This window comes from Penicillium daleae, assembly GCF_028827525.1.
Source record: "Penicillium daleae strain IBT 16125 chromosome Unknown utg000002l_segment0_segment0, whole genome shotgun sequence".
Lineage (NCBI taxonomy): Eukaryota > Fungi > Ascomycota > Eurotiomycetes > Eurotiales > Aspergillaceae > Penicillium > Penicillium daleae.
In genome coordinates this window covers 2,049,603-2,077,258 of record NW_026623150.1, presented here as the reverse complement: position 1 = coordinate 2,077,258, position 27,656 = coordinate 2,049,603, and the positions used below count along the sequence as shown (strand labels likewise).

The 27,656-nt window shown below is 52.3% G+C and overlaps 10 protein-coding genes across 10 annotated transcripts; 4 read left to right on the top strand and 6 right to left on the bottom strand.

Moving 5' to 3' along the window:
• Window positions 1-362: 362 nt before the first annotated feature.
• N7458_001767 (translation initiation factor 2A) lies at window positions 363-2,691 on the bottom strand (the record flags this gene model as incomplete). Its single annotated transcript, XM_056905150.1, has 5 exons — window positions 363-1,534; window positions 1,605-2,242; window positions 2,314-2,385; window positions 2,454-2,523; window positions 2,667-2,691. 5 exons carry the CDS (start codon window positions 2,689-2,691, stop codon window positions 363-365), a joined length of 1,977 nt encoding a protein of 658 aa, XP_056769257.1.
• A 1,278-nt stretch (window positions 2,692-3,969) lies between these two features.
• Window positions 3,970-4,957, bottom strand: N7458_001766 (uncharacterized protein; the record flags this gene model as incomplete). The annotated part of the gene is made up of 2 exons (XM_056905149.1): window positions 3,970-4,789; window positions 4,911-4,957. The coding sequence occupies 2 exons, from the start codon at window positions 4,955-4,957 to the stop codon at window positions 3,970-3,972; spliced, it is 867 nt and encodes a 288-aa protein (XP_056769256.1).
• A 497-nt stretch (window positions 4,958-5,454) lies between these two features.
• On the bottom strand, window positions 5,455-7,107 carry N7458_001765 (uncharacterized protein; the record flags this gene model as incomplete). Its single annotated transcript, XM_056905148.1, has 2 exons — window positions 5,455-6,905; window positions 7,068-7,107. 2 exons carry the CDS (start codon window positions 7,105-7,107, stop codon window positions 5,455-5,457), a joined length of 1,491 nt encoding a protein of 496 aa, XP_056769255.1.
• Window positions 7,108-7,688: 581 nt separating this feature from the next.
• N7458_001764 (ESCO family N-acetyltransferase) lies at window positions 7,689-9,000 on the bottom strand (the record flags this gene model as incomplete). The annotated part of the gene is given in 3 exon segments (XM_056905147.1): window positions 7,689-8,715; window positions 8,732-8,899; window positions 8,969-9,000. 3 exon segments carry the CDS (start codon window positions 8,998-9,000, stop codon window positions 7,689-7,691), a joined length of 1,227 nt encoding a protein of 408 aa, XP_056769254.1.
• Window positions 9,001-12,633: 3,633 nt separating this feature from the next.
• N7458_001763 (18S rRNA pseudouridine methyltransferase) lies at window positions 12,634-13,728 on the top strand (the record flags this gene model as incomplete). Its single annotated transcript, XM_056905146.1, has 2 exons — window positions 12,634-13,149; window positions 13,252-13,728. The coding sequence occupies 2 exons, from the start codon at window positions 12,634-12,636 to the stop codon at window positions 13,726-13,728; spliced, it is 993 nt and encodes a 330-aa protein (XP_056769253.1).
• Window positions 13,729-15,453: 1,725 nt separating this feature from the next.
• On the top strand, window positions 15,454-16,045 carry N7458_001762 (uncharacterized protein; the record flags this gene model as incomplete). The annotated part of the gene is made up of 2 exons (XM_056905145.1): window positions 15,454-15,770; window positions 15,964-16,045. 2 exons carry the CDS (start codon window positions 15,454-15,456, stop codon window positions 16,043-16,045), a joined length of 399 nt encoding a protein of 132 aa, XP_056769252.1.
• An 802-nt stretch (window positions 16,046-16,847) lies between these two features.
• Window positions 16,848-18,772, top strand: N7458_001761 (VOC family protein; the record flags this gene model as incomplete). Its single annotated transcript, XM_056905144.1, has 2 exons — window positions 16,848-17,023; window positions 17,107-18,772. 2 exons carry the CDS (start codon window positions 16,848-16,850, stop codon window positions 18,770-18,772), a joined length of 1,842 nt encoding a protein of 613 aa, XP_056769251.1.
• A 1,719-nt stretch (window positions 18,773-20,491) lies between these two features.
• N7458_001760 (non-ribosomal peptide synthetase) lies at window positions 20,492-23,566 on the bottom strand (the record flags this gene model as incomplete). The annotated part of the gene is made up of 1 exon (XM_056905143.1): window positions 20,492-23,566. One exon carries the CDS (start codon window positions 23,564-23,566, stop codon window positions 20,492-20,494), a length of 3,075 nt encoding a protein of 1,024 aa, XP_056769250.1.
• A 1,143-nt stretch (window positions 23,567-24,709) lies between these two features.
• Window positions 24,710-25,814, top strand: N7458_001759 (uncharacterized protein; the record flags this gene model as incomplete). Its single annotated transcript, XM_056905142.1, has 3 exons — window positions 24,710-25,109; window positions 25,161-25,493; window positions 25,561-25,814. Coding segments are annotated over 3 exons (987 nt in total), but the record flags the coding sequence as incomplete, so codon positions are not given.
• Window positions 25,815-26,007: 193 nt separating this feature from the next.
• N7458_001758 (class I SAM-dependent methyltransferase) lies at window positions 26,008-27,275 on the bottom strand (the record flags this gene model as incomplete). The annotated part of the gene is made up of 9 exons (XM_056905141.1): window positions 26,008-26,035; window positions 26,084-26,632; window positions 26,692-26,729; window positions 26,782-26,804; window positions 26,859-26,879; window positions 26,944-27,036; window positions 27,094-27,112; window positions 27,176-27,195; window positions 27,257-27,275. 9 exons carry the CDS (start codon window positions 27,273-27,275, stop codon window positions 26,008-26,010), a joined length of 810 nt encoding a protein of 269 aa, XP_056769248.1.
• Between the last annotated feature and the right edge of the window lie 381 nt (window positions 27,276-27,656).

The window sequence follows — 27,656 nt, the reverse complement described above, 5'->3', positions numbered from 1 at the left end:
TCGAGTTTTCTACTAACGTTGGGTCCTCTTCTCAAGGAAGATGCATATAATCGGTAGACCTCGGACACCACACGTCAAGCTTGGTGTACACTCTACAGAGACCAGACAACCTGATCTTATGCCTACAAAGCACATGATATTCAAATCAATCTGAACGTAAATTTTCTATTTTAAGGCACCTATACAGGCCCGGACGACAGGGTGTATGCAAAAGAAGATGAAAAAAGCAGTATACACAAGGCGTATAACACAGCCCACGCAAATGCACAACCCAGACACCCAGCACCAGCACCAGCACCATACCCAGCCTCGCTAACTCCCTACTCAAAACCAAATCCGAAGTGCGAACAGCAAGTCATCTCTTAACCGTTATACCCAACGGCCTCGAGCTCCTTGCGAACAGCATCCTCGGTCTGGATCTTCTTCATCTGCGTATCCTCCAGCTTCTCACCACCAGCAAGACGCATCTTCAGCTCGTCGATGGCGCGAATCTTCTTTAGCAGGCCGCGGATCTTCTTATCCTGCGCGGATTGATCCACAGCGGGCTCAACTGGAGCAGCAGGCGCAGCAGGCGCAGCAGCAGGTGCAGGAGCGGGAGCAGCCTTGTTCGAGCCGTTCACTGGGGAGCCGTTGTTCTTACCACGGCTACGGTTCGGACCGGTGGGAGCATTGGCGGGGGGTGCGTTGTCGCCCTCCTCGCGAGCCTTCTTGGCGGCCTCGCGCTTCTTCTTGTTTTTGGCGGCGGATTTGGAGAGCTTCTCGTTCTCTGCGCCGGGAGGGAGTGCGACACCGCCGCCAGGCGCGGCACCTGGGGGCAGGTACTCCTCCACGGGCTCGGCACCCGGAATCTCACGGCGACGGGGCTTGCCGAAGCCGTTGACGCTGGCGGCTCCAGCGCCGGGGACACCCTCGCGGACGAAGGCGGCACCGCCCTGGTCTTCGCGCTTGAAGGCAAGTGGGGTCAATTGGCCACGGGCACCGGGGGGGCGATAGGCACCAGCGGGCTTGACGGGGGCTTTGCGAGTAGCCAGGTACGCGGTGGCAGAGGGGTGCGGCACGGGCAGCTTGGTGAAGGGGTCACCCAGCTGGTGCTGGTCGATGCTCTGGGGGCGCCAGTTGATGTCGTAAAGCTCAGTCATTTCCTCGTTATACACGAGACTACCGCTGACGTGCCAGACACGGATGCCGTTGTCGACACGCAGGCGAGGGCTGGTGGTCGCAGTCAGGATGTACTGGCCGTCGGGGGACCAGCTGCACACGCTGGCGTTAGAGGCCTCCACAGTGGCAATCTTGTGGAAGTTTCTCTCCATATCGTAGATGTCCATCTGACCTGCCAGGTTACCGAATCCGGCAACCAGGACGAAACGCCCGTGAGGCGAAAACAGGATGGTATTCCGCGGGCTCAGAGGGAAAGTGTGCGTGGGCTTGCCACGCACGTTGAAGATGGTGGTCTTGGCGGGCATGTAGCCATAGACAACACCAAATTCCTTGGAGTTGGGGTTCCAACTCACATCGTGAATGGGACCTTCTTTGTCTGTGGGGTAAAAGCGTTCGGGTTAGACAGTCTGTTCTCTAGGATTCAACAATGTTCAAGGAGTACATACCGAGATCAACTCGAGAATCAAAGGCACCGCTGGCACTGAGCAAATACAGCGTGGTCTCACCGTAATAGCTCTTGCCAGTCTTATCGACCTCAGTCTGCGCAAGCACAATCAAAGTAGTACCGGAGGCGTTCCACTTCAACTGGACCTTATCGCCCTTGAAGAAGCTCTTCTGCGAGACGGGAGCGCCAAACTGCGGCACAATAAACACCTTGACGGCAGCGGGCTGACCCTTACGCTCGGGGATAAAGACCGCAATGGATTGGGTCTGACCCGGCGAGAGGGCAAAGTCCGCCACTCCCTCCACACGCAGCTTATTCCACACCGACGACAAGTTATCACTCTGGTAGAACTGGACCTCGTTGGTCACGACGCGGGCACACAGCTTCTCATCGGGGGTGTATTGCAAGTTCCAGCCAGTCTGCGACTTCTGAACGAACTGACCCACAACCGAGTGCTCATCTCCGGTCTCGACCGCGCGCCAGACCTTGAGATTCTTCGTAGCATCGCCGTTGGCGTCCTTGGTAGGCCGTTGCCAGGTAATCACGTAGGTGCCAAGCGGCGAGAAGCCCAGCTCAAACACATTGTCGGCGGGAATAGTCGAGACAATGTAGCCAACCGAGGGGTCCACAATGGTGACCCTATTATCAGGCAGGCGATTGGTTAGACTTTCAGATCAAAGTAGGAATGTGACTGGATAGGGCATGCTTACTTTTCAGGCGAGGCCCATGCATAGTAACGGCCGCACGGCGAGTAAGCACCGCAGCGGAGGTTTCCCTCAGGTCTAAACAAAGCAAAAACAAGAGTCAGCCAGGTCATCTATCATATCCTTTATTCAATGCAAATTCTTACCGCATAAACCCAGACAGAGGCTGATAGACGGGGGCGGCATCCATGATGCCAATCCCCTTGAGAGTTCGGTCTAGCGCCCAATCAGTCCAATGCCCAACCAAAAATTCCAAGCTGCCATGTCACCAATCCATTCAACCAGTCCATCGACCACAGAGACACGGACAATATCAAATGGAATAGAAAACGGGCCAGGGACAAAGAGGGTAAACGTACAAGCAAGCTGTGTAGGAGCCGCCATCTTGAAGTCGACTTGCAGGATCGGGTTTGAATCACGCAAAGATAAGAAAAGTCTTAGTTCGTTCCACTCAGGAAGCAAATACCCAGCTCACAGATCTGGTATCCGAGCAGGCACCCGTGTACGCAGCGGAGAGCGGTAGAAATGGAACAATCTGGCTTGAATCACCCAGGCAGCGGTGTCGGCGTATGTGTTCGGTCCCTCACGAGAAACTTGCTCCCGTGTGACTCAAAGCAAGGTGGTAGGGGACAAAAAAAATGCTACCGGCTTTACAGCACAATAGAAACCAGCGAGATACGGCGACGGGGTGTGTATGGGAGGCAATCCAAACGGGGCGTGCAGAATCGAGGTTGCGAAACTCAATTGCGCGGAGCGAAGCGAGGCAAGTGGCGGAGTTTCACGTTTGGTGGGAAAAGACGGGGGTGTCGGAGTCTCGTCTCTCGGATTGCTAGACAAGTCAATGCCAGCAGGGGGCGGGGCGGAGTCCGAAGAGGGGAGGAGAAGGGGGGAGGAGTGTGGAGGGAGGGGGTTAAGGTGGTTTGGAGGAGTGGGGGATGGGAAGATGGAAAAGGATGAAAGAGATGAAAATTCGGGTGTTGGCGCGGCGGGCGTGGGCCTTTCGGAGGCGGCATGCCGTCATGCTGGCCGTTGCGGGCTGGGCCGAAGGGCCTAGGCATAGGATGATATGGGGATCGGTTCACGGTGGTGTTTATATAGCTAGAAGATATGAGATGATTTTCATTACTGATGTGGCATATTAATTCGGTCGTATTGAATGATTCTACTGACAAAAATCTCTTGTATGTTGTCCTTCTAAACTTGACACGTGAGTGTCCAGGCTACGCCACACTGAATCTCCCTATCCATGTACCAGACGTACGTCCTCCAAGCCATTTACACAGGTAAATTCAGAAACAAAACCAAGATCATTGCTAAACTACGCTGAACATATCATATCAAATACACATAAGTCATATCCAGCCCCAAGTGCCACGCCACTCAATCCCCCACCCAGCTCCTCCCATAGAAATACATCCCACCAGGTTCCCTATCCAATCGAGACTATCAAAAAGAACAGTAGAGATGAGACAAAGAAATGACGAAGAAATCTCAGTGTCCCACCACATGGCATTTTCGGAACATGATCGAAATGAACAAAGAAAATCGCCGCCCGAGCGTCCTCGGCTTCGTCCACCCCCATTCCCCCAGTTTCTGGCCATTCTCGTACGAGACAACTGCCATCCAGACATGAAGCATAAGCCCCTAATCATGCCCTGTGTCTTATTCACCAGACTCGCGATTCGGTGTAGCCAACCGCGGTGTGCGAACCGTAGTATCAACCACATTTTCATCAAAAGTCATCCCATTAACCATCCGCGCATCCTCAGTAACAGGCTCGGGCGTAACGGAGCCCGCCAAACTAGACGACGCCATCGAACTGTCCCCAGGACCAACCCCAACCCCAGATCCAGCACCATACTGCTGCTGCTGCTGCTGCTGTTGCTGGATATAACTAGCCAACGGATTACCCCGACCGGCATTCGGGTTCACACCGGCGCTCCCCATACTAGTCGGGCGGGCACCACCAGAGGACATGCGATTCAGAGCAGGAGGACGGCTCGTCGGTCCGGAGATAGTGCTATTCGCGCCCTCGCCGAACCCAACAAGACTCGCATTGCCCTCATCACTAACATTCCCCACGCTATCGCGGTCATCCACATCGACGTCTTCGCTCATTTTGTCTGCGGAGAAGGCCTCGCTGCCTGATGCCCAGGTTGCGTGGCCGATGCTGCCGGTTGCGCTGGCGCTGCCGACGGTGCTGCGCTCCTTAAGCGCGTGGCTGTCGAAGTAGCCCGGGATGTGGGAGGGTGGGATATGGCTGGCGGGGGAGTTACCGCTGGCGCGGGCGGTTGCGACGCGCCCGAGGCCGGCGAGGCGGGAGATGCGGTCTGCGCGTTCGGCTTCGAGGGTGGTTGCGGAGGAGGTTGAGGATTGGTGGGCGTGGCCGCGGTGGTGGGGGAAGGGTGTGCCTTGGTGGCCGTCTTTGATGGCGGTTGTGGAGAGGGCTGAGAGAGAGGTTGTGCCGGAATTGGGGGTGCCGCTGGATGGGTGGTTAGCTTTGGTAGAAGTGCGGGGTGTGTAGTATAAGGGGAGAGTGAAGAGAAATTGGTGGGAGATGATGGAGGGAATCGTTCTTACGGGCCCATGTCCGAGGGAGTGACGGGGTCAGAGGGAGGAGGGGGAGGTTGATCAGAGTAGGCGTAGTCATCGTGGTGGTTGACTCGATCGTGTTTTCTGTTTAATGGATCTTCAACTGTGTTTGAGATGGAGTCAAATCTGACCACCAGGATTGGGACCAAGAAGGATTATAGCAGAGCTAATGATGTGGTTCAAGGAAGCTTGTAGAGGGTAGAGATGATGTGAGGAGGATTTAAAAAAGTGACCAAAGTCAAAGGACGAAGGAAATTGCGGGGAGCAAAGGGCCTTTTGCGGCGACGTCATGTCGGGCCGGGCGCTGAGCCAGTCAGCGCAGAGCTGGCGGGACTGTTTGGGTTGACGGGGGAATCTGAGCTCCATTCGAGAGACGATTGTTAAGAAGACATTTACTACGAGATATAGAGGATACTCAACCCCTAGGAAACAGAATATAGAGACGGCCCATGTAATATAGCCAGTTCAATATAAATTCGTTCATTCATACAAGTGACTACACTCCAAAATCCAGACTCCCGCAGGCCCAGGCCCAGACAAGCCCAAGCCCCCCAATCATTGACTAACTTTGCGGCCTTCATAATGACCACGCAGATCATCCACCTCCTTCTGCAGCCGCGACAGATCAGCCAAGATATCTTGAGCGTTAGACGGCTGTGGCAAGGGTACTTCCTCCACCCCTATTACCTGCGACACCGGCCGTCCTTCGCTGCTACGGGAGCTAGAGTCTCGCGCGCGGCGCGGAGGTGGCGGAGGAGGAGGTGCAGCAGAGGAGAGTGAACTGACGGTCAATACACTGCCGTGCGAAGAGGCGCGGCGACCTGGCGGAGGTGGATTTGATCGGGTGGTTGTTGGGGGTGGTGAGAGAGACTCTGGCGAGAGTGATGACCCTGGAGCAGCGCGTGGCTCTACTTCGCTCTCCCTAGACCTAGAGGAAGGCGGCGGCATACTGAGACGCTTGCGATCTGAGATAGACGAGGCCATGGAACGGGTAGAGGGGCCTGGGCTGGGGGGTTCGGAGCTGTCGGTGCTCTCGGAATCACGCGAGGACGTGGTCAGACGGCTGACGCTTGACTTGGACTGTGTGGACTTGGACCGTCGCATCTGACTATGTCGACGGCTGAGAGGAGGCGTAGGTGGACGTTTATGCTGGGAGTGTTGAGAAGCACTGCGGTGGATGGACTCGGTTGGATAAGCCAAGTTTGGTGCACGTGAGCGCTGTTGGTCTTCGGAAGAGACTGAGAAGTAGTCTGATCCTGGAGCCTGGTTTGCAGAGTTGGCATTGGGAATGCCGGACCGGTGAGCAGATATCTGGCTCTCTGGAGAGGAGGCATGGTGTGAGAGCCGGTTAGTAGATCGTGGTGGTGAGGTATGGGAAGACGAAGACGCGACATTGGCCGTAGTATTCGTAGTTGTATTAATTCGTTTGCCGTGGTGGCTTCGCGGGGGAGGTGGTGGCTTCTTTTCTTTGTTGGACCGACTTGACGGCGATGTACTGATGCCTAGCTCCGGTGGAGATCGAGATGTGTGTGACTGGAGCGCATCCCGAGTCACCGGCAGTGGGACGATTTCTTGCGGTGTGCTTGTGCCCGAACCCAGTCCAGTGTCTGATTCTGACCGCATCGTGTGTGTCGCAGGTACAAATGGCAAATTGGATGATGGCGTGGCCGTCGACCCATCGGCGGATGGAGCTGGGTGTGGAGATGACCCAAAGAATTCTCGCGGGCGATCATGGAGCGCCGAGCTCGTGGAGCTTCCCCGCTGGGGATTTTCATCGTGGCCGGGATCGTTGTCATTGTCGCTCACGGAAGAGTCGGCACTGAATGGATTTGCGGTCTGTTCGTCGGATGAGGTCGAGTCATCGGTTTCGAGCTCTAGCGACATTGCGGGATCTTTGGGGTAACCGTTGGGCAGCTGGGTAGGCACCGAGGGAGCCGGTTTGGAGAATAGCTCTAGCGACGCATTGTCAGAGATTGGGAGTGCTGCCGTGGCACCAGCGGAGCTGCCTATTTCGATGAATCCATCAGTATTTCGCCCTGTCGATGGTGGCTAGATAGTACCATGTTCAAAGAGAAGCATGATGACTGGAATGGGGAGTGTCATGTTTGTGCCTTATCGGGAAGTGGCGGATCGGCGGAGGGTGAAAGGAGATGGGGACTTCGACTTACCGTCAGGATTTCTAGCGCGAAAAGGATTGAAACCAGACATTGCGACAGAGAGGGCGACTCGACTCTCTGTCAGCCTCGTGGGAGTGAAGGTTGGGAGGAGGGGAGAAGGATCCCCGCGCTTCTTATCCATCCGCCCCCTCTCCGAAGGCGTCCGGGAGCCCCGAGAGGCTGCAGTCGCGAATCCAATTCTCACATTTCTCACAGGGCTGACGGCGACTCCTCGAATGGACTAGGACATCTGAGGCGAAAGTGGAAATGGAAAATTAGGTCATGGAAAATCGAAATGAAATGACTTCTTGGGTTGACTGAGACAACCAGGGGCGTATAGTATAGTATGGTACAATGCTAGAGAAACGCAGAGAGACGGAGAAGAACAACCAGAAAACAAACAAGCCCCAGTCCAACCAGAAGACCAGAAAGAAAGATCCCCTCCCACCGTGTGCCATATGAATAATCCCAGTAAGAATATAAAGATCAGGTTGAAAAGATCAGAAGAAGAAGAAAAAAAAAAAGAAAGACCCCTCAACCTCCACAAATGGCCCCATACAATAGATGCCATCCTTCCTCCCATTCACCCCAAGTCTTCTTGAGATCTCCTTCGGAGGGTTTGCTCAAGTCTCATCACCGTTCGTTATACACATGCCACGTCTCTTCTTCCTCGAAAAATTTATGAGCCAGCCTCTTCCCACTCTCCGTGGGCTGGCTAAACGCAATCTTATTCTTGGGGATTTCCATGCCGTAGATGAAATTGCTGACCACGCAGTCCAGCAGATCCAATGCGATACCCTTTCTTCGCGACGCTCCCGATGTCCAGATCCGCGAGACCCCGACAATCGCCGGATGCAACTCGTCCTTGACAGACACTGACGAACCATTCACATGGCCATTGCTCTCGCCTTGCACCACCGGACGCGCCTCCCAGATGCGCTCCGTTAGACATAGTCCGACGCACCGACTGTCCTTCATATGTAAAAACACTCGGTATCGATCGACCTTTTCTTCCGTATTATCGCTGTGTAGGTGTTTGGGGGGTTCGGTCTGGCTCCAGAGTAGCTCGTCCTCGATTTCTGGCGACGACAGCTCCTTATTAACCACCTCGAGCACTTTTTTCGCCTGGTTCTTGGCGCTGGGCGTGGCCTTGCGATCGACAATAACCACGTAGCCCTCGTCGAAACGCGTGGCCTCGTAGACCCAGCGCGAAGCATTGGCGCGCATGAAAGCCTTGCCCAAGTCGACGCCCGTTGAATTCATTTCGTGGAACTTTTTATGCAAAGCCGCGTCCTCCGGATTTGACGGAATATACTCCATGCCGCATGTCGCACAAGTCTTGCGAACCTCGCTGCCTAGATCAATCTGCATCTGGTGCAGCGCGGGCTGCTTCGGCGTTGCTTTTTGTGGTTGCGGGGGAGGCGGGGGGTACGAATTGATTTGCTGCTGCTGTTGCTGCTGCTGTTGCTGCTGCTTGGGCGGGTCTACTGAGGAGCGCACACTGTTGGAGTTCACTTCCGTCAGAGGAGACCCGGCGGCCTCCTTATGTTTGCGCTTGAGAAAGGCAAAGGTCGGTTTGCGCGTGTTGGCGGGGGAGGAGTCAACCGCGGCGGTGGCGATGAAGGAGGAGTGGTGAGATCGTCGATATCGTCGAGGGTCCCTTCGGACAGGACGACCGAATTACGGCGCGAGGGACTGGACAAGACGGCCGCGGAGGACTCGCGAATCGCATATTGAAGGTTGGTTTCCGCCTCGTCCGACTCATCTTGTACGCGTCTTTTTTCGCGGCCCGTTCATCGTCATAGACGCGCCATGTCGGTCTTCCGTATGTTTTCATCAGGCCTCTGGAGAAAGGGGGGGAGGGATGTTAGTGCATGGACGGGATCGCGAGGGTTGGGGTGGGTATCGCGTACCGCTTAAAAGAATTTGTGACTGTCCACGGCATCTGGAAGTCTGATCTTTTGTTGGAGGGGAAAAGAGAAGGTGTTTATTTTCCAACGGGGGTTTTTTGCCAGTTTACATAGGCGGATCGTCCGGTTCCACTGCACGCGTGGCGCTAACTGGTTTAGGTCATATTGTTTAGGTCAGGTTCATGAGTTTCCACCTGTCAGCCACTTACTCGGACAGAGTATCCCTTGCTGGGAGCAATGGAGGTATACAAAACCAACCAAGAAAAGACCCGGTCGGAGAGGAGGGCAGGATAGTCCAGGTCTGACGGGAAGGGAATGCACAAAAGATATGGAAGAATCGGGGACGCGATAGTTTAATAATCGGGGCGATCAACAGGGAGCCCACACGAGCTGCGATGGGGGCGTTTAATAAGTTTAATGAGACAGAAGAGTCGCCACCGGCGAAGGATGAGAGGATCACGAACTCCCCAGCATGAGAGATTTAAGCGTGATACAGGAGTCGTAGTAATCAAAAATGAGGATGAGTATATGCAAGATGATGAAAAAGGTCTTCGTACTGGGGCTGATGGATTCTTTGAAATACTTTTTCGTGAAGCAAATGTTGGAGCCCCAACTGCTGCCTGTCGTCGTTCGTCTCCTTTCTATCTTCCTCCACCAGACTGTATGTTGTAAAGACCTGTTATTGCTCAGAGTTGGAGTTGTGGATGGGAGAGTTGTCATGATTATCCTTCCTTCCCCCCATTCCCGTCACTCTGTATATGGCTGTAAATTCCCGTCACTCTGGTATGTTCGGTGGGACCTCCTTTCGCCCCCCCTTTCCTGCCCAGGAACCATCCACCCTGGACGCTGATTTGTCCAAGTCGCTAATTTGTTCATTTATTCCATTTGGTTCGTTTCGCTCGAGCAATCAGCGAGCTCTGGGGAGAGTCATCCCAGCCTTGAGGATGGGCCCCCCCCCCCAACCAACGGGGCAACGAGTAGCTGGAGCATCGCCTACTCACTCCAAAATACGAAGGAGTCTTGCGACAATAATCTATGTTTATACGGCCGACACTACTCCGTACATGGGCAAGCGCGCCGCAAAGCTGATCAAGAAGATTTGGCCCCAGTTTCCTGTCTCTCATCGTGGCCATACTTAACCGCGATTCGACAGTTTGACGGCTCAGCGGCTAAGGCTAGGCTAGACAGGGCTGTACAGTCTGACTGTTTTCCACAACAGGATTGACAGAAGCCTGGCAAACTGACAGAAAGACTAAGACTAACCCAACTAGAGGCCCAAGGAGTCCCCAGGGCGCCTCAGCCCAGCCAGTTGGTGTTGAGCTGTTCCCGCGTTGCGTCGTGCAAGGAAGCACCGTTGCATCCCCAGCCAACCAATGGCAGTCCCCCCAAAACAACCAACGTCGCCATGATCACCTCGACAACTCTCCAATCTAATTCAAAAAGCCTGGAGTCTTGGGTTGATGCCTGATCTCTAATCGTATTATCTCGAGGCCCTCGTAACACACGCTCTGGACGGCGTCAAATGTACTGATCATCCACTATATTCGCCTGATCTAAATCCGATTGAGAACGTTTAGTCTTAGATTAGGGAGTATATCTCGCAGAGGTACAGTGAACAAGAGATATCGCTAGAGAGGTTGAAACCAGTGATTAAGGACGCATGGCAGGCGGTCCTAGAGGACATGCTAGAAAATCTAGCAAGATCTATGCCCAAGCGTATACAAACAGGTTATTGAGCGAGAGGGTGCAGGTACTGATTACTGGGCAGATTGGCAGGCAGATTGTATGGCAGATTGAATTGATGAGATCATATGGTTGATCAGGCGGTTTATTAGTATTATAAAAACTGGCAGAAACATAGTGGGGCATGTACCAAACCGTCATTATTTCCTTCGTACCCCTGTATTTGTCCTCAGGAAGAAACCGGAGGTTTATTCGCGGAGGCGTCTCATGCCCGTCACTGCTGATTGGGTCTGGGCCAAACAGCTCTGAGCAAGATCACCGATCCAGCACACTGATTGGTTTCAACCTGGCCGTTGGTCGAACTCGTTACGAAACTCTCCCTGTCAAATCTGTCTTCTTGTCTCTGCTGGAGCCTTTGTGACGAAGAGGGGGCAGAAAACGAGATTACCAGAGGCTGGCAGTGCCCTCCATCTGAATATGGTCTGCGCCTCCCCCTTTCACCCCCGGATCTCCGTGGTGGCCGGGGGTATGCTTGCACAGCATAAAGTTTCAGAAGCACGGGGGGTACTCGGGTGGCGAATTTATGCACCTCCAGCACATGCCGTGGAGCTATGGATTCGACTCGTCAATGGGCCAGAGAAGAGAATGCAATTCCCATGCTGCCATCCTAGTCGAAGTGCCGGGGTCCCATTGCTTCGTCCAGACAGGATGATGACGAGTGTGATCGCCCCATTGAAGAAGTAGGAGCAAGGACAGGCACCAGCTGCGGGAGTGGGGATTGAGATCGGCTCAGGAGGATGACGATCCAGGTGTCAGCACTACGGCGTGAATATCGCTGTTCCTTTGAACCTTGAGAACGGGTATGACTATGGTGATCAACAAGGATGAATGTTCGCCCGTATCACCTCAGAACGAGAAACTCCGCCCGAATCTCATTGGGGTATGTCCGAAACTTCGATCCAATCGTGTTCGCTAGGCCTCCTGGTTGCATCAAGGACGAGAGATGTGTAGGGCAGGCTGAGTGTGCAAGCTGAATAGGACGGCTTTTCTATGTTTCAGCGACAACTCGACCTCGACCTACTCGACTTTGATGCAGATTATTGGTTACACATGCCGCATCGCTTATGCTGCATAATACCAAGGCTGAGGGCTGATCTGCTAGTGTGAAGCTGAAGAATGGCAAGTACTCGAGCATGAAGGGAGTATGACGGACTATATATGTAGCTGAACTGGGGGCCGCTGGAGTATCTCCACTCCTCCTGTCCCTCTCTCTCTCTTTCTCCGTGTCACTTTCTGACACCACCGACTCAGGCTAGTCCGTGTCAGTTTGTTGCAGTAGCGTGCAGGAATATGCTCGGTGACCGGAGTCCGACTGAGTCTTGGTGAGGAGGAGATCTTCACCGAAGTCGGTCCGGTGGAGTCCCCGAGAGTAAGACGACAAGCTATTAAGAGATCCATAATAATCCTGCAGCGTGGCTAAGTCTCCGATCGGGGATTATGGGACTTTAGCCTCGACGTATTTAAAGAAAAGAGGGGCTTATTATCTTGGCTGTTGGCTGCGCCGTCCATCCATGATCACTCCAATGATCAGTAAATAACCAAAGTCACAACGAACTGAACGAGTCCCAAAAAAATAAGAGGCCAGATCAAAGTTCACCAGTTCATCGGTTCATCAGTTCCAACGTCGTCCGCCAAGTTGCTCCCAGTCGTTTCGGTCCCGCTCTTGACCCGCGGAACCTTCGACAGCGCGGACCCTCCAAAAATCTCTTCGACAGTTTCTCCAACCTTCATCCCAACATCCCTCCCCCCTCAAAAAACAATGTCGGACACCGCACAAGTGGCAGGAAAGCGAAAGCGTGCGAGTTAGTGAACCCTCCTTTCGTGCCTTTTGAAATAATTTTCCCCCAACCTCCCTGCAACAAATTCTCTTCCGCTTCTGCCCTCTTCCCCCAATACTGCTCCCCCGCGACGAGGAATTCTGCACCATGGACTCTGGCAGCCAAGAGACTCTCCACGCAGACTCTGCAGACTCGCACAAGCCAGCTTTGAAGGAAGATCAGGCCGAGTCTGTGCAACTGAGCCCGTCCAAACTCTTTGCCGCGGCCATTCCATTCCAGCCCGGCCAGCAACAGCACCACCACTACCAGCGGCCGCAGCAGTCATCTCCTCCTTCTCCTCCTCATGCCCAGAAGGCCCAGCCCGCAGGCGCAAGTGTGCAACCCGCTAACGACCTACACTCGCCAGGGACCCAGTCGTGCCCGCCGCCCGAGCTGCCGCAACTCGTGGCCGAGCAGCATGCGCCTATTCCGTCGCACGACAAGGACACTCAGCGGTTGATCGTGATTCTGTCAAATGCCAGTCTGGAGACTTATCGGGCCTCTAGCGGGCGTGCTGGAGCCAAGGATGAGAAATATTCCCTCCTGAACAGCGACGAGCACATTGGTATCATGCGTAAGATGAACCGTGACATCAGCGAGGCTCGTCCGGATATCACCCATCAGGTATGGATTCACCCCTTCTTCGAGTGTCGCGTGACGTGGAGATGATCTTGGTCAATTATTTCTCTTGGATCTATTCTAATATATCATTTCTCTCTATTATAGTGCCTTCTCACCCTCCTCGACTCTCCCGTCAACAAGGCTGGCCGCCTGCAAATTTTCATCCACACCGCCAAGGGTGTCCTGATCGAGGTCAACCCCTCCGTCCGCATTCCCCGCACATTCAAGCGTTTCGCCGGTCTGATGGTCCAACTGCTACACCGCCTGTCCATTCGCTCGACCAACTCGCAAGAGAAGCTGCTCAAGGTCATCAAGAACCCCATTACCGACCATCTACCCCCGAACTGCCGCAAGGTGACTATGAGTTTCGAGGCTCCCGTCGTCCGCACAAAGGACTATATCGAGTCCCTGGGCCCGAACGAGAGTGTTGCCATCTTCGTCGGCGCCATGGCCAAGGGCCACGATGACTTTGCCGACTCCTTCAAGGACGATACCATCTCAATCAGCAACTACAGTCTCAGTGCCAGTGTGGCGTGCAGCAAGTTCTGCCATGCCGCCGAGGAGGTGTGGGATATTCTGTGAGCGCGGCTCCGGGGGAGAACTAAATCGCGCAGCGCTACGCGCGCGTCCCTCGAGCCTGTCGTTCGCAGATTTCCGGCATCATCTCCGCGTGCCCATGACCGCCACGAATTTCCTTGCGATGGGGACTGGACCACGGGCGGGTTCTGTTGAGTCGAGTGTTTCGTGATTTTGTCTTGACTTGGACCGACTGGCCAACGGGGAGTCCCGAATCTGGGGGAGCAATTCGACAATGCGGGATCAGAAACAATACGCTTCTTTTGTGTTGATTCCCTCTGTATTTGTTGGCTATCGTCCCCCTCTCTCTTTTCTCTCGACATATTTTGTATTTCCTACTTGTGTTTTTGACCGACCTATTGATTACGTGAAGGAATACATCTTGACGGGACGGCCCAGCCAGCCATGACGCATCACATGATATCGAATTGTCCCTCTGGATCGGGATCCCCCTTTGCCCTGGAATTGAGTTTCGGGGAGGATTCTTTGCTTGGGATCGCCGCTGTCATTGTTCTGTACTGTGACATTGACACTGGGACGAAGATTTCACGACAAAGATCCAGAAAAGAAAAAAACCAACGAAAAATAGAGACACTCGGACTGGATGGCATTTGGTTCCTTTTCGCCCGATCCAGTCCTGATTCCAGAGCCCTAGCTTTCAAAGCCTCTTTTTCCGCAGCGCAGCGTTTCCCTTCGACTGTGGCGATGAGACCAGAAAAGTGAACAGCATATTAGATCGGGAGCCTGTTGCTTGACAAGGCTTCTGAGATTAGGCACATATTGTGTTTGAATACAGTGACATTTTGATATCCTTGTACTTGTTGCATGCATCCAGAGCCTGGGATTGGAAGCTATTTCGTGTCTACGTACTTGTAGTTTGAGCTCCGCGGGAGATTGAAGCGCTCTGTTGAGCTGGATATCGTCTCTGGCAGGATCTACTGCCCTGCTCTAGACCTTTGTACGTACACCACCAAGAGCATTAGACCTACAAGGAATGGATAGATAGAATTTGGCCGGCGGCTAGCAGCACGCTCTCCTCGACGTGGCATCGATTTAGTGCCCGCCTCACTTTGACCCTGCCCTGCACAAAGCCCACTCGAGTTACCTACTAACTAAAATCTACTAGAAACTTGAAAGCGTACCTAAAGCTCAAAGCCAACCACCGATACAGAACACACTAACACAGCAGCTAATCGGAAAGATGCATGTTCTGCCCGGACGAATTACCCCTTTCCCATCGACTCTATTAATATGTATGTATAGCCCACGGGGTGTGTAAATTAGTGGACGGAGTATAGTAAGCATGGAATCAAGAAACCAGCCTCGTGCTAGTTTTCTGCATATCTGCCCGGGGCGTGCGTCTGCTCTGACTGTGTTGGTATTTAGCCGGGCGATTATTATCAAGTACGGAGTATTGAATAGTTAGTGGTCTACAAATTGGGGGGAATTGATGAATCCATATTCCAGTATAAGCGAGTCGTACGTGAATGTGTAGAGGCACAGTCAACTCTGATAGACCCATGAACCGTGTACTCCGTACACTTGTATGCTATCGGGCCCATAGTATGAACTGGAAAATAACAATTGTTCCCTTCTAAGTGTTCTTCAAACTCCAACTCCAACTCCCATTCCTAAACACCTCACCAGCCCCCAAATTACACTGTGGTCTCTCTAGTCGTACAGTAGCGGTCAAGCCCGTCGACCCAATTCCGCACCCAAGTCCCTCCCTCTATGGCTAATGCGCATTTCCACCGTCTCCACCAGCAATACCCACCCGCCAACTCTGTCTTCTGTATCATTTGTGAGAACACGCCCAGTGTGCTCTGTCCACATTGTAGCTTGCCCACTCGTACTCATCCACGCATTTTCTGGTGCCTCCCCGCCCCTCTTGCCTTGGCCAAGCTCCACTCCTACAAGAGTGTTCAGTGTTGTGTGTCCACCGTCCCCGCGCTGACCTGGCCACCCTGGGCTCCGAGCGAGGACCCGCTGGTGTGTCGGAATGGCGAACCCGTTGGCAAAAAGAGGAGGGAAAAGCTCGCAGGGCCTTGGTATGTGATTTGATTGAATTGAGTGTTCTGGTTTGCCTCGTCGGCGTGGTTGGTTGAGCTTGCAGTACATGACTAACTACAGTATGTCGCCTAGCCTATGAAGAGCTGTGCTACTGGACCATCTCCTGGATGAGCATCTTGCAGGATCTGGGATGAGGATCTACAGGACACTGACTTTCTTCTCGACAGCAAGGCCCGAGCCTGGCGGCCGCCTCGCCTCACGCCGCGATGTCCTGACAGCCAGTCCGCGCGCGGGGCAGGCGTTTCACCACTAGCTTTCCCGGTGCAGATCGCTCGATCGGGCAGAAGGCCTAGTGATCTTTGTTGTTCACAAGCTTCTGTAACCACCAACCACTAACACTAACCACAGCAGTAGTCAGTCCAGTAGGTACTGTATTGTCTGCCCTGGCGGAAACGAGAAGCCGGGTCTTGGTTTGGCTCTTCTGAAACCAATGATCCTGATCCTGATCCACCGTCCACTTTTCTGCCCTCCACAGGCTTTCCTCGTGCATGACCGCTCGAGGGACCTGGTCCAGGGCCAGGCCAGGGTCCCCACTGACCAGTGACTACCTGCTGGAGCCCGGTTAGGCTGGTGGCTTGCCTTTCTCGGACGACTGCGGTGGCCAGCGCGGGCACTGGCGATTCGGGCGATTAGTGGCAACCTCTTTGGGCAGAAGGGTGGATTCCACGATTTACTGACAAGTTCCAACCAGACCAACAAGCTACTAGCCTACGAGTTGGCTAGTCAAGCAGTCTTTTGTCAACTGCTCTAATTGGAGTCTTTTCTGGAACTGGAGACTCTCTTTTCCCTCTTTACTATTATTTACGGTGTCGTGACTGGTTCCTGGCTAGACTGGCCTTTGCGACTGGTGGTGTGTCATAGTTGCGGTTTCTGATACTCCTCTGTTCCCCGTATATATTCACTCCCTGCTTGAATTGCAGGGTTCCCTTTTCTTCTTTCTTCTACACAGATCCTTCGTATATTGCAAACGTCTATTCTGTTTCTATCTCACGGTCTAGCCTCTTCTACGTGCTATTTGCTCAGCACGTTGGCTTGACTTCTTCCAACTTCTCGATATGCCCGTCTCCCATCTGACCCTGACCGTCGCGCATCTCCCCACTTCAACTTCGTTCTTCCTTTCCTGCCTCCAGCCCCTGGGATACCAGTTTATCGGCCGCCATGATGACTATATTGGCTTTGGGCAGAAGCAGGGGGAGCCCGCGGATTTCTGGATCACGGAACAGAAGCCTGGGTATGTGAGCAGTTGATAAGGGACTGCGAGGAGCCCCTGGGGATGTCTATATAGAGTATAGGTTGCTAACATAAATCTTACAGTGTTCTCCCAAGCGCAGCACATGTAGCATTCCCAGCGCCTTCCAAAGATGCCGTCACCGCATTCTTCCACCAGGCTATCCAAGCTGGCGGGAAGTTCCATGGCGAACCACGAACCCGCGACTCAGTGTCGGGCTACCACAGTGCCGCTGTGATAGACTTTGACGGAAACAGTATTGAGGCAGTCTACCGACCTGGCAAATCCGTCGTGGCATCAGAATCCGGAGGCCCGACAATAGCCCTGCTCGAAAATCGCTCTGTGGTATCAAAGGTCAGCACAGCCAAGGCTAGCAGTGCTGTATCAGAAGCCAAATCGCGTGCAATATCAAAAGCGCCAACCGCCATTGAAAGGGCCGCACCGGCGCCGACTGTGATCTCTCAAAAGTCAACAGGGTCGGCTCTCGCGTATGGGCCACCGCCAGCCCAGAAGGTCGACGATGGCAGCAAAGCCGCCAAAACCATTATTGGCACGCTCATCGGCGCTGCCGCCGGTGCGGCCGTTGCTTATGCCATGGTTAAGGGTGACTCGCAATCGACGACCTCCGAGTCTAAAGAGGCACCACCACCTCAATATCAGCCACAACAGTACCCGCAACAATACGCAGCCGACCTTCCACAATTGATGGCCCCGCCCTCGCAAGTTTCAGAGGCAAGATCGCAAGGACAACCCATTCTCCGTGCCATCGAAGCTCCTCCACCCCGCAGCGTCTACACCTCTGCTTCCGCTGCACGATCCACGAAGTCAAGGAGCACGGTGTCCAAGAATCCGTGGGCTAGCACCATCTACGAAGCTACCGAATTTTACCAAGACGATCACGGTCGCCGCGCCTCCGACGGCGGCAGCGTCTTTTCCATCCCCGAGGACCTGCCACTTCGCGCAATCGAGTATCCACCCGCCAGCAGCGCAGCGCAGCAACGCTACCCATGCAATCCCAGCACCTTTATCAGCAGCTATGCAGCCGACAAGCCCCGCGCCGGTAGTGTGCATTCCGCATCAACCATCAAGGCATCAGCTCCACAGCGCCGCCATAGTACCGACGACGGATTCTCGGAGCACACCCGCGCCGTGCACCGCGCATCATCCTCACACAGCGTCCACACAGTGAAATCCCACTCTTCATCCAAGATCGACGCCAGCGCAGGCAGCACAGCCTCATCAACCCGCTCAGCACGCAACATCCCCCTACCCGCAGGCTCATCCGGCACCTTCTACAGCGCCATGCCCAGCCAAACCGAGAAATCCGGCCTCTCAGCACGCAACATCCCTCTCCCAGCCGGATCCTCCGCAAACTCCTTCTACAGTCCCGCGCCCAGCCACGCACCCAAATCGCACGCCTCCGCGCGCCACGTACTCCTCCCCGAGAGCGTGATTGATGTCGATGTTGACTCGAACGTTACACCCGATGACTCGATTAGCCAGGTTGGTGGGAGTCGTTCGGGGCGATCGAGTCATTCGCACCATTCGCATCATTCGAGACACTCGAAGCATTCGCGTTCGCATTCTAAGACTTCCAGGCATTCGTCTAAGTCGAGGTTTGACGACCCTGTTAGACCAGCGGATAGTGTGAGTCAGGTGTCCAGGTCGTCGCAGCGGACTGTGAAGGCTGTTGGGTCTGTTAAGGTTGGTTCGAAGGTGGGCAGCCGGAGGGGAAGTGAAGTTGTGGTTTGAGTGATGGGTGCAACGTTGCGTGTATTCTTGCATTCTGCATATCTGGACATGTCTTTCTCACCATCTTCTTCCTCTTCCTTTTTTTTTTTTTTCTTCGCTTTGTCCACTTTGCATTTTCTGCTTCTTTCTTGATCAGTGTGATTCTCCCTCGACACTTGTCTCAGATATTCAGCCTACACGACAGCTTGGCTTGGGTCATTTCATTTCCCACTTTAATACTTTGCATGGAAATGCAAATTGCATATATACCGGATAATGTCCGGCAACGCTTGGCGCTCCCTTTCCGTTCGAGTGCTCACCCTCTCGCCGGTTTTGCTCACTGAGTACAATTGAGCACGCCCCTGATCAAACTGATCCACTCACTGACCCTGACATGAGTAAGTAGGCTCAATAAAACGCGACACGCTAGCTCGATCCCTGTACAACTTTTTCCTTAAGTTAACATCTCCTATCCCACCAACAAAGAGTTGGCGTCGTAAATTTGCCACTAATTTAGCGATCTTTCCCTTTGCAAGCAGGATATACATCGTGAACATTGTTTAATTGGACAATTTGCCTTATCTTAGATTTGACGCTCCTAGGAGCATTCTCCATTTTTCCCGATAAATTAGCCAGATTTAGGAGAACTACGGAGGCAAATGTGATGGAGTGTATTTCCTAGATGGACTACGAATTTTTACTAGCCACTTTACAGATCTCTCTGTAAATTTACATGCCTTTCTATAGTCACCTACTACTTAGCTAACGATCATTTAGGGTTTTGACGTCATGCCATTTTCGTCATATTGAGTAGATATGAACGGGAACGTAAAAAGCCTTCGAATATAGGATACAATGCAATGCAGACATCCAGCTGGTTTTAAGAATGAGAAAAACAGGTCAAATATACATCTTGACATCAAATTCAAAGGGATGGCCGCTTTCTGCGGATCAGTTGATCAGTCAATCCGATCGGCATTGGAGATCCTGAAATGGGCAGCTGACAGATTGAAGGAATCGAATCTGTCGACCAAGTTTGAGAACAATAGACGATTTCTTAGGCACGAAGTTATCTCTCAAGACGAGAAATTAAGTAGCGGTCCCTCGTACGACGCTGGGAGGGTAGAAAGCCATTCAGGATGTTCCCACTGTCAACAAAACAACTAATATATTTACGGTGAGCTCAATTCTATCTGTGCACAGAAATGCTATCGCTCGTATCGATTTACTTTACCATAGGCGGTGCTAATGCACAGTAACAGTCGTTCGCATTGACCTGCATCTGAGTAAATTATCGCCATAGAGATAGGATAGCACCAAAATCAGTCACGGGTGCTGTGCCAATCTTTCATAAGAAATAGTCTCACATAGGATAACTACAAACCCCTGCAACACAGTAGGAATTGGGACACAGAGAGGATCGAGGGTAAGCACCGGTGACAATTGCGCCATGTCTTGTGACCATGTCTGAGCTTGTCACTTTAGTTGCGTAAGACACTTACAGTGGCTGTCCTCGCGGAGAATATACCTGCCATTCAACAAAAAACTCGGAATAAGACTTTTCCCTTATAAACCCTTTGCAATGGGTGCACGCAAAGGCTTCGGCATAGAGGGCGATCGGGGACAGGTCTGCGCAAACTACTGCTCCTAATATTTATCAATGCCACAAAGATAGAGAACAAACGGTAATATCGAAAGTAACAGAAAGGTGTTATTTTATCCAAGTACTCCCACCCAAATTCACGAGTAGTGCTCATTGAGATAGTCCATATATCTCTTCATCAAATTCTTGTCGAGAGCAGGGAACTCCAATCCACCAGTGTAGCTCTCAAGCGCCTTCATAGTGTTGACGGTCTGGTAAATGGGCATATTCTCATACAATTCCCACCGCGTCATTCCGTCTTGCACCTTTTCAGCCAGCATAGGTTGTAGGGGCTGCAACCGCTCAGGTGGGTCGGCAGCCAGCTTATCAATCCACTCCTGGTAAGAGACACGCTTGATCGGGGTGCCATCAACGTCGCCAATGAGATCCATCGAGTCGTCCATGTCAATAGAAACCTCACGACTGGGCGGAACAATGTGGAAGGCGTGGCCAAGCGAATCAGAGGAGGAGGCAGCATGCAAGATTGTCGAGTTGACATAATCGACCGGCACAAATTCTTTCCGCTGGTTTGGTAGGGCAGGATAGCAACCCATAGTGCGACAGGCAAGAATCAGCCGACTAAAGAAATCATCTGGATTGCAGGCACCGGTCTGACTGTGGCCGGTGATAAAGCCCGGGCGGTAGACAGCAATCGGGAACCCGCGATCCATCAGACGCCGCAGAAGCTGTTCTGCTACCCATTGGCTTTGAGCGTAGCCGTGGTCATAAGGCAGGGCTTCTAGGTGAGGCATGAGAGGCTCGTCTTCGTCGACGGTCGTGGCGCCGGTCACAAAACCAGTGGGACCAAAGCATGAGATGCTAGAGACGTAGTGCATAGCCTTAGTTCGGCCGGCGCACGCGAAGCGTACCACGTTCACCGTGCCAAGGGTATTTGCCGGACGGTGTAGGGAGTAGGGCTGAGTATAGTTGACGCGAGCGCCGAGGTGAAAGACCACGCTAGCCCAGTTGGCAAGTTCGTTGAACCGAGCAAGACCTAGTCCGAGATATTTATCCTCTAGAAGACCCGGGAATGCGAGTAGCTTGTCTGCAAATCGATCTTCCCAAAGGCCATACTTGGCCATGGCTGTGCGGAGACGCGCTTTGCCCAAGGGCGCGGATTTCGCACGGACGAGGCAGCCAATCTGGTGAACGTGTGGCATGCGCAGAAGGTCTGCCAGCATAAATGCCCCAACGAAGCCCGTCGCGCCAGTAAATAAGATACGGCCTTCGACATCGCGGCACCAGTCCACTGGGGTTCCGCTTGGCATAGGCAAGTCGTCTGCCAACTTGGTATCGGCCACCCAGATCTCACTCTCATTGCGCACTGTCTCAAACTTACCACCTCGATGTTCTTCGATGGTGGCTGTGAGGGCTCCAAGGCTAGAGTTGTCGTACAGTGTCAGAAGAGATACTTCTGTGTCGAAGGTGCGGCGAATCTGGCTGATGAGCAGAGAGGCCTGCAGCGAGGTACCACCAAGGTAGAAGAAGTCGTCATCGTCCCGATAAGAAGGCATAGGCGAGGCCAAGATGTTGGCCCAGAGGCTGGCCAGAATTGAACGAGTATCTTTGCAAATGTTCCTGAGAGTAGAATTCTGAGACTGCCATCGCTGGCAGAAGAGCTGCGTTAAGTGCTTGCGATCCACCTTGGCATGGTTGTTCAAAGGCATCTTCGATATTATCTCCAGATGTGGGATCATATAGTCTGGCAGGGTCCCCTTTAGCATATCCAACACACTCGCAACACCAGGTGGGTTGGATGGATCTATTGGTGTTGCATAGGCCACTAGCATTGAGCCAGCACCTTCCTGCGGTACCTCAATCTTTATCGCCACTGCTTCTGAAACAAGGCCAGTGTTCAGCAAGCCAGTTTCAACGGCCTCGAGCTCAATTCGAAATCCCCGGACCTTCACCTGGTGGTCACGGCGGCCGACATAGTCGATCTGACCATCCGAGCGGCGGCGGACAATGTCTCCAGTGCGATACAGGCGCATAGGCTCACCAAAGGTAGTGAGCAATCCCTCAACGGTCGTGAAGGACTGGGCGTTCTTTTCCTCTTGATTGACGTATCCTGGCGAGACGCCGGCACCTCCAATCCAGAGCTCGCCCTCCTCGCATTCTTTCCCAGATTCGTCGGCAATATAGGCAACGGTACGACCAATAGGCATGCCGATGCTCACGGACTTATCTTGAACATCTTTGTAGGTGACACGGTGAGCAAGACAGAAGATACAACACTCTGTCGGGCCGTATGCGTTGATGAGCATATCCGGAGGCCCTTCTTTGAGGATGGTCTCCAGGGCAGCCACGTTGGCGGCCTCGCCTCCAATGAAGCAGATACTAAGGTTAGCAAAAGCACGAGGGTAGGTGGAAGCGGCAAGATTGAGCAACGCCGTGGTCGTGGCCATAACGGTAATGCCCATACGCTCAATGTGATCGGCCATCACAGGAAGATCAAGAAGGACGGTTTTGCTCAGGACAGCGATTTGCGCGCCACGAAGCAAAGGCGCCCAGATATCGAACAGAGATACATCGAAACTGCTGTTGTTGACGTGGGCAACAACGTCATTTTCATGAACTGGCTCGAAGGGAGCATGGAAGACCACCTGCAGGATTGACTGAGCGGCAATCTGTACGGCCTTGGGTTCGCTGGTCGTGCCGGAGGTGTGGATAAGATGAGTCCGGTGAGACAGATCAGTGGCAATGGGATATGAGCCGGCCGCCCATGATCCTTTGCTGCCCAGCAAGTCTGGTTCATCCACCACGAACTGCGTGAACGGAAGATCCCGTTTCAAGTTATCCGAATCCACCAGAATGTGCTTTGCGTTTAGCCGTTGTAACCGGCCTTGGATTTGTTGATCTGGCAAGGTTGGGTCCATTGGGGCACAGGTGCCGCCGGCATATAGGACGGCCATTTGGGCGACAACATCAGAGAATCCATGTTTCACGATGATTCCGACAGGCTCTTGGATGTTCAAAGATTGTTCGGATAACTTGTGGGCTACTTGAGAGGCTGCGAAGTGTACTTGTTCGTAGGTGATGGAGACATGGCTGTCAACAACTGCGAGAGAGCAAGGATTCCGTTGGACTTCGTTGTAGAAGAGTTGTGCGAGACCTTGGTTGCGGCCAACTATGATGTCGTATTCCTCGGCAGGATTGACAGCAATGGAAGGCATTTTGGGAAAGAAAGAAGAGAGGAGAAAGTAGACGACAATGATAATGATACAGAAAGTAGCAATGAAAAGGCCAATTTTAACGTTGAACTTGGAATTAGGGTTGTCAAGGAAGAATAAGATATGAGAGAACTCAAAGCCTTGACAATCGGGAACAGAACTTTGGACCCCAGCCACGGCTTAAAAAGACTTCTCGTCCCAGCCATGGCAACCCGTATATGGAACTTGAACTGCCGAACAGTGTACCAAGGCAATTACACAGTGCATGGGTCGGTGGGTTTCCATACGTGATGGGTTTTGTGCTGTCATTCGTACGGGTATAGATTGATCAACATCGAACAGAATCCACCAGTAACTTTAGCCCCGGGCCAAAAGGGGTAAGCGATCGCAAGACTCAGGTCGCCACGAGAATGATAGGTTTCTTCAGAAGGTTATCTGTAAGTCTCTGCATGCATCTCCGTATCAGACCAGTACAAGCCATAAAGAACACTTAGTGGGTCGTAAAATTGGGACTATGGGGGTTAAAAAGGACGCCCAATATTTCAGCTCATACTTCAAGGGTCCCACTGTACTCCGTACCTCAACCTACATTAGAGAGTTATGGTTTGCGTCAACAGACACATGAACTTCAAGAAAAGGACATCATGCATTGGCCCATATTGTTTATTAAACCTGATTCCTAAGCTTAATATCAGGTTTGCAGTGGTAGCCTCAATGGTGTTTTAGAAGTTCTCGTACCCGAGGATCAAAGAATGAAAATGAATACATACTATATGTCGTTCTCGGTCACGCCTGTTCGCAATATAATACATAATTAGTGAACATCACGTCCAAACGTATTGGTGATACCATTTTTGTAATACGAGTATTTAGCAGGTACCACTTCGGGGCGAATGCGAATTCTTTGTGGCGCTGATAGTTGCGCGCGGGCCAGAATATTGACGCTCGCAAAGTGGATCGTCACACCGCTGCAGGTTGAAGAAACAAGTGGAGCATCATTTCCACAGAAGAGAACAGGCTGTTAGTTTCAAGATTCAGTCACCAAGTCCGTGTATTTTCCAGCTCCCGCTCACTATTGCCGATATTCGGACATCGCCTTTCCATACCCACAGTGTCGTTGTGAAGCTCAATCTCTCCCCCATCAAAATGAATACTGTTATTGCTGTTATCGGTGCCACGGGTAATCAAGGGGGCGCCGTGGCCCGTTCCTTGCTCCAGAACACCCACTTCAAGGTTCGTGTCGTCACACGCAATGCCAGCTCTGAGGCTGCTAAGGCGCTGGCCTCGGCTGGAGCCGAAGTGGTTGAAGCAAGCGGCTTCAACCACCAAGAGATGGTGACTGCCTTGAAAGGTGCTTCGGCGTTGTATGTCAACATCAACTCGGACGATAAGGCATGGAAAGACCCTAATAGCCCAACCGAGTTCGATTTGGGGAAGGCAATTGTCGATGCGGCAGTCGAAGCAGGTGTTAAGAATCTGGTCTACAGTGGGGGTCCCCCATGCACGCAGATGACTGGAGGTAAAGTCAGCATGAAGGCAATGGATAGTAAGTTGAATGGCAGTCCCCTACGACGCTCTTCTCTCTGACTATTCATAGTGAAGTATCGGGTTGAACAGTACGCCAGAGAGCTGGGCAAGTTCCAGTCACTTGTTGTTGTTAACCCTGCGTGGTATTTCGAGAATTTCCTTGTCAAGGAGGTGGCTCCAGTCTTTGGAGGATTCCCACACTTCCCCGACAACGAGGGCTTTTTGACTTTCCGTGTGCCAAACTGGGGCGGAGACAACAAAGTCCCGTTCCTGAGCATCAGTGAAGATTATGGAGATATCATTCACGGTGTTTTCCTGGACCCGACTCGGTGGAATGGCCTTGTCCTGCACGGCGCGAGCGATATCCTTGGGTTTGACGAGTTAACGGCCAGTTTCGAAGCTGGTATGCTCCCCATAACACCTAGAAAGCCATTATGCATTATGATCTAATCTGATAAAACTTCTCTCAGTTACTGGAAAGAAGTCCCGGTTCGACCCAATCCTACCTACGTGGGAAGCATTTGACACCCATGGGATTCCTGAGTTGGAGGATGTCAAGCTCATGTTTGGTTTCACCCAGAACACTGGGGGTCGTTACTTCGGTGAAGAGCCTAGCGAGAACAGCACTGCTGCTGAACTGAAGAAGATTACCGCGGAGGCATTGGGACGGCCCAGAGAGCAGCATGCTTTGCTCACAGCGAAGAACTTTTTCCTGGCCAAATTTCCGTAAGCCCAGATTCAAATTGACATAGATCAGTATGATAGGAATGAATGTTAGGTCACGATTTTTGATTTTATTGCATAATGTCATTATTCTTTCCTTCTAGATGTATAAAAGGATCTCGTTGGGATTTTATTCACTGACTTCGCTTATGTACATTTCAAGTAACAGGTCTAATCAATGATCAAGATAAGGCTCACAGCTTCTGACCGTAAACGACATAGCTAAATACGTCAGCAACTTTTGCATACCACGGGGAAGATTATACCTACATGGGCCACCAAGCGTGAATTTCAGTATCCTCCATCTCTTTCCACACGAACGGGAGATCTGCATCGACATCCTTTGGCGCCATTTTCAGATTCGTACAGAAAAAGTCGTGTCCCAGCCGCTCATAACACGCCTTGTGAATAGGCAAAGCAATCTCTCCCATAGCGCGCTCGTTCGGATTCTTTGCCCACGGATTCATTGGTAGTCTACTCCTCTCCACTGACACATTAGAAAATCCCACTTCTTCCAGGATTCGTCCAAAGTCCTTTGCTGCAGTCAGGCTGCGGCCAGAGAGATTCGCAGCTTCGATAAGTAGGTTGTTCCATTTCTCCAAATGGCTGTCACCCTTGAGAGTCCCGTCCGCTGACTGGCAGGGGAAGCCGATGTCAAGAATCTCAAACCAACCACCGGAGTCAAGATTGTCATAGCATTGCTTGAAAAACTTCTTCCAATCAGAAAGACAGCCAATCAGCCACCGTGTGTGAATATAGTCGAAACCAGGCTGCACTGGCCAAGGCTTCTCCAGATCGCCGATGACTGTCTCAATGTTTCTGGGGGGATCAATGCATGGAAGCAATTTGCAATTTACTCAATGGATGTAAGAACTTACGGGCCTGAAATGGAAGGCTCAAGGTCTAGTCCAGTAATCTGGAATCACACTCAGCTAGCCATTCTATGCCACTTGCTTAGTGATTCTCACCTTAGTTTCTGGGTTCAAACGTGCTAATGGAATGTTAAAAATGTAATATATGAACTCTCTTTGAACAGACAACATACCAAAATCTTGCATCCATTTTCCTGGAGTCGTTGTATCAGCAACTTGTTGTCAATATCAAATTCCCAAGGATATCACTACCAGTACCGCACCCGAGGTCCAGAACCCTCCGCGGAGCGCTTAGTGGGGCCCAATGGAGTTGATCGTTGCCCATCATCATACACAGTGTATGAAGGCCATCTATCTTCACATGTCAGTCAAATACATCTATATACAGTAACTGGACAAAACACCCACCGAGTCGTCCCATCTCATCCTGAAGAGAGATAGATTAGCTGTTACACAGTGGAGCAAAATATCTAAATGAACAGGTGCTTACGTCTCGCATAACAAACGGCTCTGACCCAAGAAATGTGTTATTGCTTGTCAATTGTGTTTGCGTATATTAGGGGAAGCTTACTTTGTTCTTCGACCGTCATTATTGAAGTTTATGAGGTTGTGGCACCCAAGGAAAACAACAAACTGTTGAGAAAAAGTATCGCAGTGAGAACTTCAAAGAAAGGGAAGCAGTACCTCCAGTATCCTTTGCTCGACCTACTCCTCTTTTCCCGCTAGAACAGGCCACTTTGGCATTTCTTTTTCATGCGCGTGCCTTTATACCAGTCACATTCAGCCCCGCCACTGCCGATCAATTCATTGAGATCACAATTGAATTTCCCTATTGCTCATAGTATCCACTGGAGGTACCCAGGTGGTACCGTACACACACAGTGGCGCCGCAAAAGTCTGCGACCATCCAGTTGACTGCCAGCACCTCCGCCTTCCTACCCTGGCGTAGTGAAGGTAGTCGAGTAGTCGAG